Consider the following 11,591-nt stretch of genomic DNA (forward strand, 5'->3'; position numbering starts at 1 on the left):
CGTATCGGTTCTATCGGATTCGTGATCCGAGCAGTCGAATGGTTTGTAGCCCGGTTTTGTACGACCGTGGTTTGAAGTTTTGTGCTTTGAACGATCCGCTGTCCCCTTGTTTAAGACGTGGACATCCGTAGCATATTTTAATTGTTATTATTGTTATTCCTATTTCCTTATAATTTATTCCTTGCACAGTTTTACTACGGTAGTCAGTGCCTCAGCACTCGGTGGACGTCGTTAATTGTTGGTTGTTACCCGTTTGGTTAAAAAAACTCAAAATCGTCGATACAATTTTGCACGCTACCATCGACCGATATCTCATCCGTCGTGGTGGCTGCACTGTATGAGTCAATGACATCACCGTTTCCGAACGTTATGTGAAATACATATTACATTATACAATAATATACATATCTCCCGGAGGAACGTGCGGTCCATGGCAGAACGGTGTCGGAATGTCCGGCAGTCGGTGCCGCTGCTCAGTGCACAGTGCCACAGACCGCTGTCGCACGCCGCAGTTCGCACCGATTTCCATTGCGACTCGGTGGTGCCGGTCTGGCGGTCGGTGGTTCTATGCTGCTACGTTTTTTTTTGTTTTCAGAACTTAAAGTTTTCTAGGTAAATTAACATCGATCCCAAGTCCCATTTGTGTTCACGACAATGTCAGTAATATACGGTGCTATCGTTCTCAATAGTCGTAATAAGGAGCATTTTCTCACTGAAATTGCCATACTCTTACATCAATAATCTATAATACCTATAAATTTTAATTTTAATATTATTTATTTAAATATACCTAGGTAGTAGGTACCTATAACTAATAACCATTTAAACATAATATGTAAGTATCTTGGCATTCATAATAATAACTTTTATTTTTGTAAGACATATTATAATATATATACTAGCTAGGTCTAGTACTATTAACTATTGTTGGTACCTAGGTATATTAATAATGTATTATTTTATTTTTATTTAGTTATTCATTATGTAGTTTGTTACTGATTTACTTAGTGTATACTTTATTTAGATATCATTGTATACTTGTATTAGACTTGTTTTAAAATGTACAGTTTAAATTTTAATATTTGATAATATTCAAACTATAACATACCTACCTAGGTACCGAGCTAGGTACCTATAGTACGGATAGTATTATATTATAAAAATATTTTGTATGTACCTATATTATTGTATATTTAAATTAAAACTAGAATTGTGGTAATTTACTTTGTTTAAACATTAAGTTTTTATTTTTCTATCTATTTACTATACTTAAATACTATAAAGTATAGTAACTTAGATTTAACTTCCTATTTTAGTCAACTTAATGATGGAAATATGGAATATTATGTGCTTAATATTTAAACTCCCTAAATACTTAAATATGTTCTAAATTATATGGGTACCTATTTTAGTATTTATATATTTTTTTTATATATAATATTTATTTTTTTTTAAATTTAATATAAATTGAATAGGTACCTACTATTCCTAATTAATATTTTTAACCAGTTTTTCAAATGTAAACATTTAGGAATTATTTTAATGAGATTTTTAAACTACAATTATATCCATTAATATATACCTAATTATGAAGTATTAATAAATTTAAATATTTTTAGAGCTTATAATTTACTCAATTCTTATTGTTTAAATAGTTTAAATAAAATCTACTATAAATTTCAAACATTAAAATACCCATTCTCTGAGTGATAATTTATGTTAAAATTTCAACAAGCAAATTGTGAAGTGGTTTATACCTACTTGCTTGACATATCAATGATATCTATATTTAATTCTTGAAAATACATAGGTACTTGTGTTGAATTAGTTATCAGTATATAATTTATTCTGTGAGAATATATTCTAGTGTCTTCTATTGATTTGTGATTAACATGCTCTAAAAGTTTACCCGTTATAATATAATGAAAAATGTAAATTCAATAGAACAAAAAAATAACTACATGTAATATCAATAAACGAAACTATATTTAACATTATAATTTATAATTAAAACATATCACGTAGATAGGTATTTTAAAGCGTGATATGTTTTTAATGTGTGTTTAAAATGTAAATAATAACCAAGTGTTTAAAACTAGGAAGTAGAAAGTCTTGATTAAAAAATATTATATTTATTGATCACTGTGTTTCTTACACTTAGACATTTATTGCATTTGTATAATATGTTACTTGTATTTTAGTGTTTATAAACTATTATATAATACCTTAAATATTTTTTTATGTTTTTAAGATGTGTTTAAAAAACCTAAAATATTCTAATTTAAAACAATACAAAGAAGTTTAATATTTATACTGACTTTTCATAGTTTATAAAATATTTGAGTAGGTACCTAATTTTAATTTTTCTATGATAAATAAATATGAAGGAGTTTAGTATGTAGTTTGGTCATGTATGATTTCATAACAAACTCAGATGGGATTCGATGATCTTGTAGTATGACCATAGAATGTAGGTATACCTAGTAGGTAGAAATAAATAAAATATGTTATAGGTACCTATACAATTATCAATAACGCACATTTTCAATGAAAATTATTTTGTGTTTTCCTGTTTCTGAGACTATGGATCTACGGGTATTATCCTTACTATTTGTTCAAAGCCCAAGACATAACATATGTTAGTGACCACCACATTTAATTATTATGATTTCAGCACATTAGTTTAACATGAACAATTAGGTAGATCAGCGTTAGTCTTGTTTAACACATTCTAAGATATTGTACAAATTATGAATTTTTACATGGCATGTTATTTGTAATGGCCTTTAATTGTCTATTAGTCATTAATTATTACATATAAGCCATACAATTTATGAACATGACATTTAATAAAAAACCATAGTATTTTTTTAATTCAATTTTTTCAATTTTTTTTTCATGTGGCGCTAGGAGTAAAAAACAATTGCTTGTAATATTTATGTGATGGATATTGTTTTTTGGTCTCTGCCCAACAACAAAGAAGAAAGTAGTTGGGTCGCTTCAGGAAAACTATATTTTAATATAATAACTATAAGTATATAATTATTATTATATACTGTGATCTGTGGGTTTTTAAATTTGGACTCCTTGATACGTTGTTTGCACCAAAAATACTAAATAAAATATTCAAAATTAATTTTTAGAATTGACTATTTGGGTTGAATATATTTTGAAATATATTTGTGTTGAATCAGATTTTTAATATGTAACTATCCCAGAAATATCCAAACACAAGAAGGTTTGAGCCCCGCTAATAACTAGTGGTCCAAAATTGGGAAAGTTAATAATAATAAAAATATTTTTAAATATTCTGCTAAGTATACAAATGTTTGATATTATATTATAAATAATGGATTGTGGATGTGTAAATTTATATTTTTTTTTTACTAGTTTTGTTCTATTAAGTTATTCAACACAAGCAATGATATTTAAGATGTATATTTATGTTTTAATTTTAATGTAGATACCAATGGCTTTTCAAGAATCCAATAACACAGGTTATTGGGGTAAACCTACAGCTACCATTGATTGGTGTGAGAAAAATTACGAAGTAAATTACTATGTTGCTGAAATGTGTAAGTAGGTTAAAATTAAGAAGTAATAATAATTTTAAGTATTATTTTTAATTTATTAAAGGGAACACTATCAGTAATTTAATGATGATAATACCTCCATTATGGGGTATTTGGGACATGAAAAAACAAAAATTTGCGCAAAGATTTTTTTTTTGTTATTCATTCATTTTGGGTATGTAAAGTCTACAATATAATTATTTTGATAATTTAAAACAAGTATATGACATTTTTAGTGGTTGGTTTTGGCAGTTTGGCGTTCCACATGACACTTTTGTATGAAATGCAGTTATTTGATGAATTACCAATGGTTTGGGGGACATGTTATTGTGTTTATTGCTTGTAAGCTTATTAAAAATCTAATTTTCTTTAAAATTCTAATGTAATATTACGTTTTTTTTTACAGATCAATAGTGAAACATGATATGAGATCTAAGATTATTCCGAATAAATTATTGTTATTAATATTAATAATTATAAGTATTGGATTTGCAATAATTTATCTTGCTTGGCCACAACCATTACTACAACATTTTTGTTATGGTATATTAGTTGCTATATCTTTAGCACAGGAAATCAAACTAATATTAGAATTTAAATGTGCTGTCTGCAAACGTATGTTTGTAGTTGCAATAGCATTATACCTGTTTGGGTTCTTTTTGTGGAATATAGATAATATATTCTGCAAAAATATTACGTAAGTTTTTATTTGATATTTTGATACATTTTTAATGAATTGCTATAATATCGTGTTGTATTTTTTTTAATACTACTGAATTGAAATAATTTGAACCCAAAAATCTACAAAGGTCTGGTAAACTATTTTTTAACATGGATACTGGAATATCATAATATGCCCTGTTTTCTGTTTTAAATGTTAGAAAATTATGAGCTCATATGGTAATATTTTTTTCCTGCTCTTGGGTCCTAAGTATTTTTCATAATACTGTGCAGCTTACCTCTGGTCCATACTAAATTGTTAACTCATTGAACTAAAAACATGGGTAATAAAAATTGTATATATGGGGTTATTATATCTTACTGACAAGACACCTAAATCTTTGTAGTTATGTTTTAGATTCTTTTGAGTAGTCTTATTAAAAAAACTAGCTACATTATTTTGGTTAACATGAATGTTTTTATTATGTCATCACGAAGGTCAAAATTTAGAAAATATTTCATGAATTAGATAGGCATTTTTTCATATAGGAATTAATATTGTTTAAATCTATTCATCGTTATTTTCAGAATACCAAAATTGCATATTATTAATCAATACAAATGATATTTATTTATTTTATCTAAAGAATAAATGTCTATATCAACATGCTTATGATACTTTTAATTTTTATGTGTAGGAACCGAATTCATTAATCATTTCTTTGTACTATAAATGTTATAATTACAACAAAAATATCTATATTATTGCGGCTATTGTAGTTGAGGCAGAAGCTGTTGCATAACAGTATTTTTAAGCACATACATTTATAAATAAAAATTTGCTAGTTAGGCAATGTATTTTTGTTTTATATGTTGCATAATACGCAAAAAAAAAAATAGCACTGAGCATCTAGAATCCCACTAACCATTTATTTTATTATTTGTTGTGTCTACATTACTGTATCTTCAACTGTTACAGAGTTACTCTCAAGTATAAGTTTTTTTAAAACAGTCCCCACCGTATTAATTCTGAATCATCCCATGCTTAGTATCCAGGATCGAATCCGTTAAATGTTAACAAAGGGTGTTTCAAAAGAAGGTTATACCTTTTTATTTTAGATTAGGTAGTTTATTATACAAATTTATAATATTGGTGGCTTAGATGACTGGGGTGCCCGAGCACACTATATCTGCACTTGTCAATACTTAATTAGTAATTTGTAATAGAAATTATTATTATTATTATTTAATACAACACATATTATGTTTGGAACATCTGTTTGGCCTCTTTTCACTTCCAATACATCCATAAATTAAGTTCTAATTAGTTCTAGTAATTTAATATTTAAGAAAATGATCATTTGTAATGACTATTGGTTAATTGTATGCAATATTGGTATTCTATTATAATGATGAATATATTTACACAATATGGATATTCATATGAAAACACTTCTATAATGCCAAAAAATGTTCATGTATTTTATGAAAGTTATCAAAATTCTTTAAAAAAAGGTGAACATACATTTCACGAAAAGAACAATTTCATTAAATGGATGAGACATATATATAAATATATTAATTAATTGTGTATCTACTATAGTACCTAGGTGAAATCTAATCAACTATCTATTTACTTTTAACTGTACAGGGTACTAAGAGAACAGATTCCAGTGTTTCTTCAACCATTCACACAAATGCATGCCTGGTGGCATATTTTCGCAGGCTATGGGGTTTATGTTCAAGTTCTATTTTGGTAATTATTTTTAAACACTTGATTCGTCTATTAATTTTATTGGCTTAAAATGTCTTCATTATTTCCATTTTAGTATTCACAGCACATATGATTACCATAAAAAATATAAACATTCAAGTGTACTTTTACCAGAGCATATGTATTTTAGTATACGTTGGCAGAAAACTACAAAAAGTTATTAATCTTTCAATATAAGTCCATAGTAAACAAGTATTATATTATCTTTTGTTATATACTTATTGCACTTGTATGTATTTTGTTAAAACCTAAATCAAACTAATATAGTATTTAGATACCAATTCAAAATTAAATTATTTAATTTTTTTACTATTATTATACTGCAGTAGTATTCTTTTTATTTGAGTTACCTAATTAAATTAAAGTTTATTTATTGTTTCATAATTAATTTTAAACAAAAAAAATGTAATACTTTTTAAATTTTATTTGGAACTAGAGGTGATATAATAATGTATTATATAGGAATTAATTCTACTTGTTTAAATTGTGTAAACTTTTTGTTATGTTTAGATCATTAATCAAACTATGTACATCACTGTTTCCCAACTTTTTTTAGTTTTATACAAGGATCACTTTATTCACAAACTTTAGATTTTAGAATAAATAATATTATATCTTATATCAGACAGCAGCAGTATAGGTAATAATAAGAAACAAGTCATGATTATTATCAATCTGCATAATACTTATTATTATCTGCTTGCCATTATACTTGATTATCAACCTTGAACACAACCACATCAAATATAAAATCTTACTATTATTTCACAAAATTTGAAAATTCTTAAGCTCCATGGACCACCTGGCACCTATGGCAGGCCCAAGTAACTAGTTGGGAGACACTGATGCATATAATTGGATAGTCAGTGGTTGAATTAGGAAGGATGTACAGAGTAACTTGCTTATTTTAAATAAAATATTGAAGTGCACCTTTTGAGTTTTTGTATACTACATTTATGCATAGCAATATTTATTTGATATTTTGTACAATGTTTTGTAACATAAAAATTAGTTACCATCCAATTTAACATTTTAATCAGGATATACGCACATTTTACCTACAATTTTGTGTATTTTTATTACTATTAAGCACTGAGTACAACTATAATTAGTAAATAATATACAAAAAGACGATCTTTCGTGTTAAAATATGTACATTGAAATGATGATTTCTCTAACAGAAAAATAGTATCAATCATATTAATCATATTTTTTATATAGACTTTAAAATAGTTACATTCTAATTATTTATTGAAAAACACACAGTAAAAATGGTTAAAACATTTCATGCATTGTAATTGTGGTTTTGGATATTTAACATAGATTGTTTACCATCTTATGAATTTCCTAGAATTGTATTAGAAATAATGGTTAACATTATTTTTTTAATATACTTATATATTAAACAAATATGCACTAATTTTGGTATATGTGAGCTATGCTTAGAATCATTAGTGAACACTGTGATTTATGCTATGATTTTTGGTTGGCTTTACCCTCATACACCTACGCTTCAGGTTTCAGTACTCATTCTTTTTTTTTATAATTGATAGCAGGTGACTGCTGTTCATCAGCAGTTAATGATCTTGGCCAATCAACCTTCCATTTAAGTTCTGCATTTTTATGACTTATTTATATTTAAACTATAAGAAATTTATATAGGTATATTTATGTGATATATTTATTAATATATTATGGATTCATTTAAGTTGTAGATTTATAGAATATTTTAATTATATTTGGGTAGTCCTTTAAGAATAATATTATTTATTAATATTTATTTTTGTTAAACTGTATGTTAAATTTTGGTCGATGACTGAGTTGAAATGTATACAACGCATTGAGTTAGTTTATCACTTGATTTTAGAAATTTTTTTATTGTATATTTTAGCACCTACCTACCCAGTAAATTATACTTACATTTTCTGTTTGTACACAGTTTATACTCTATATAATATATATTGATCGATATGATAAATGTAGCTCAATAATATATAATAAATAATAATATATAATTTTAAATAGCATATTTTAAACTAAATAAATGTAGTCGTATAACTCTGTGGGTATTCTATTAAAGGGCACTTAGTTGCTTCTTCTTAATTTAAATTTTATAGAAGAGCAAAAACAAAAGCATCGTTATTGTGTTTTTTACTAATGGTTTTTAGTTCTTTAAGTTAACCTTATACTATATACAGGGGCATACCTAGGGGGGAGGGTTGGGTGTCTCCCCCCCCCCCCAAAAAAAAAAAAAATGTCTAGGTACGTCCCTGACTAAACACTTTTATCTAATCAATGTAGATATATTTAAATTGTGTCTGTAAAAAACAACAATAAAAAATAGAACATTTTAAATAATGTAAAATATTATTAAAATCAACTTTGAAAAAGAAGTAACTTCGTGCCTTTTAGGGTCAACACCGATAAAAAAAATAGAATTTTTAATTAACATGCTTCGTTAATGATAAATTAACTGAATAAAATGTATACAAATGTATAATATATATATATAGTACCTATACCAAAATTCTATCATAAATAAATTATGTTATATACTTTATAAATTGTAATTTATAATTAATTTTTAGTGCTTTGCAAATCTTTAATTGCCATTTATGTTCCTAACTTAATGTTGTTTTTATTAGGCATCAATAATTAGGACTTGGCGCGATTATTAATATTTTTATACCGTAGAATTTAAATGATCAATCGGTGTACCTAACAATAGATTATATTTATTTTGAAAATGTTATAAAGTATATGAATAGATGAAATAAACATTTGGTGTAAATTTCAAGTGTCTGCAGTAATTCGTTTTGGAATTACAACAAAATAAGAAAATCGCTACGAGAGAAATCGAGTGAATGTCCTATAGGTTTATGTTGTAACAATTTCAACACAAATCAAAATATTTTGAAAACTTTGTTGTGTTTAGAAAATTCTAACACAAATATTTTGTAAAAACTCCATGTTGATATCTACGGTCATTTTTGTTAGAGTGACACTAAAAACCAAAGTTTTTCAAAAACTGGTTTTTGCTTAAAATTCCTGTTTTTCCTTAATTATTTGTTTGTTTTTCCTGTTGCTTTTGAAAACGATTGGGAATTTAAAATTTTGACCTCCCGAATGTGCCAACTAAATTCACTTTCCTTCCAGAAAAGTTGCTGTTGAAGAAAATCGAAGTTTTTTTACTGACCGAAATCGTGATGACGGACACAAAAAAAAAATAAAATATAAATCACATATTGTAAAATCAATGAATTCATCGCTCCACTCAGAATCTAAAAGGTAATTTTGTAGAGGCTCTACCAAAAATCGGTGCCAAGGACATTTGCCTTTTATGCCCTTTGTTAAATCCAACTTTGATTATTAATATGTAAAGGTTGCATTTAAGTGTAGTGTTAGAATGGGGGGGGGGGGGTAGCAAAGTCTAGTGAAGGAATTCTCTGCTAGCGTTTCTGATGTATGTTAACTTACGAGTTACGATTAACCTATATAAGGCTATAAACCATTTTTTTTTTTTTTGGTAATTCCAACATATGTCAACAATCAACATCATTGTTTATCGATATGAAGAGGTGTATTACCTAAAAATTTTAGAGGGCATTTGAAATATTAGAGGATATGATTCAGTCTAATTTGGAATGAAATATTTTGTGACTAGATGATTTTAAGGTAATCTTGAGTGCTATGAAGTAGAAAATAATATTGTCGACTCTCGATAATTCGAAGTTGACGGGACTGTTGAAAAACTTCGAATTATTGAGTGGTTCGAAATAATCAAAGGGCAAAAAAAAATTCAAATCACAGAGTTAAGAAAAAAAATTTGTTTTTTATTATTGTACATATTAATTAATTCAGTAAATTACATATAAAGTATAAAGAGTAAAGTAAAGTATAAGTAAATTACACATAAAGTACATATTAGAGTTATTTATTGTTTTTAAATTTTAAATTAAACTAGGTAGATTATAATTATACTGTATAAATTAAATTTTTATTTTTTGAAGAAATCTGTAATGGTTTTTTTGCTTCATCGAATTTAGTTTCATTTTTTCAATAGTATTTTCTATAGTAAATAAAGCATCAAAAACCTCAACACTCAACAGTGACTTCTGACTGGAGCGAAAAGTTTCGTAATTTTTCCAAGGACGAACTGGCTTCTTTTAAAGTCACCAGAAAAGTCCATGCCTTATCAACAAATATCATAACCGCCAATACGCCAATGTTTGGCGTCTGTTCACAGATACAGATAAAATCCAATTGGTGAATATACTTCGAAATTCCGTGGGTTGAACTAGTTATACTTCGAATTGTCACTTGTTAGTGGCCAGTTTTCCCAAAATATAATTTCGAATTGCTGAGTGTACTTAAATGCATTGTCTTTGTTCGAATTACTGCGTGATTTTCAAGGGACTGAGTATTTACTTCGAATTACCGAAGGTTTGAATTATCGAGAGTCGACTGTAATTAAGCTTCAGGCGTAGTGATGAAATATTTTGGGGAGGGTGGAGGATGAAGCCCCATTATACATTTTCAATATGCTGTTTCATTGAGGGCTCTGCCCCCTCACCCCATCCAACCATTTCATGTTAATGATATCTATTTTTTAAAGGAATCATGCCTATTGATTATTATAGCAAATTAAAAATATTAAGGATAGCATATAGACATGATTTTATGTGAATGTCACTAACATTAAACCGTTGGAGGGGGTGCGAGGACAGAGCCTACAATGAAACAGCATATTGAAAATTTACAATGGGACTCCCTCCCCTAAAAAAAATCTATTTTATCATTACGCCTGAGGTTCACGTATTATTTTCTGCTTCATGACAATTTATGAGGAGGCCTTGTATTACATTTTTTTTGAACCATCCAAAAGTTTTATCGACATTTAAAGAAAACAAATCGAAACTGTAAAATTTTTGAAATAGTTTGAAAACCGTCAACAAATGTTGAAAATTTAATCATCTACAGAAATAATTGCTATAATATAAACATTTGGTGAAAATGTCAAGTATCTATTTACTGTTATTTGTTGCTTAGTTACACTTAGGACTTAGGTACACCAAATGTCCAAATAACAATATCGATTTTGTCATAAACTGGTTTTGCGAAAATATCCCCTTTAATTTTTTGTCCATCTCAATTATTAAGAAAAGTACTGGAAATTTTCAATTTTTACCTCTATCAAGTACTAACTAGATCCAAGTTGCTATCAGAAATCACCCTCAACGTTGAAAATCGAAGTATAGATTCCACTACTTTTTGTGTTCTGTGTATGTAATTAGGTACTATATATAGGTAAACAAACAAAAAACATCATTGTAAAATCAATACAATTATCGTTCCACTCAGTAATAATATATCAATTATTAAGTTCTGACATGATTACATATGATAAATAATATTATAAAAGTGATTATTTTAGTATTAGGCAGGCCCGTGCGCAGGATTTCAGAATGGGGGGTGTTTTGAAAAAAAAAATTTATAACATAGATACATCAATAATTAGCAAATAGTATTATAACATATTTATATTTATTATTAATTTTGTAAGTACCTATGTTAAATGTGTTTTT

At 27.2% G+C, this 11,591-nt stretch overlaps 1 protein-coding gene across 4 annotated transcripts; it reads left to right on the forward strand.

Moving 5' to 3' along the window:
* Positions 1-423: 423 nt before the first annotated feature.
* LOC111032318 (alkaline ceramidase 3) lies at positions 424-8,261 on the forward strand. 4 transcript variants are annotated; one of them, XM_022312593.1, is made up of 8 exons: positions 424-835; positions 3,464-3,575; positions 3,637-3,747; positions 3,809-3,914; positions 3,979-4,269; positions 5,884-5,988; positions 6,062-6,162; positions 7,560-7,633. In XM_022312593.1, the coding sequence occupies exons 2-8, from the start codon at positions 3,470-3,472 to the stop codon at positions 7,631-7,633; spliced, it is 894 nt and encodes a 297-aa protein (XP_022168285.1). In that variant the 5' UTR covers positions 424-835; positions 3,464-3,469. The 4 variants fall into 4 exon arrangements, with proteins under 4 accessions (XP_022168285.1, XP_022168287.1, XP_022168288.1 ...); XM_022312595.1 differs by lacking the exon at positions 424-835 and adding an exon at positions 1,683-1,963; XM_022312596.1 differs by lacking the exon at positions 424-835 and adding an exon at positions 2,325-2,343.
* Positions 8,262-11,591: the final 3,330 nt, after the last annotated feature.

The sequence above is a fragment of the Myzus persicae genome, unplaced genomic scaffold (genome assembly GCF_001856785.1).
Source record: "Myzus persicae strain clone G006 unplaced genomic scaffold, MPER_G0061.0, whole genome shotgun sequence".
NCBI lineage: Eukaryota > Metazoa > Arthropoda > Insecta > Hemiptera > Aphididae > Myzus > Myzus persicae.

Coding starts and splice junctions, on each gene's coding strand:
- LOC111032318 (XM_022312593.1), top strand. CDS start 3,470: ATGGCTTTTCAAGAATCCAATAACACAGGTTATTGGGGTAAACCTACA. Junction 3,748..3,808: donor TTGTTATTCATTCATTTTGG/GTATGTAAAGTC, acceptor TGACATTTTTAG/TGGTTGGTTTTGGCAGTTTG. Junction 6,163..7,559: donor TTGGCAGAAAACTACAAAAA/GTTATTAATCTT, acceptor TATAATTGATAG/CAGGTGACTGCTGTTCATCA.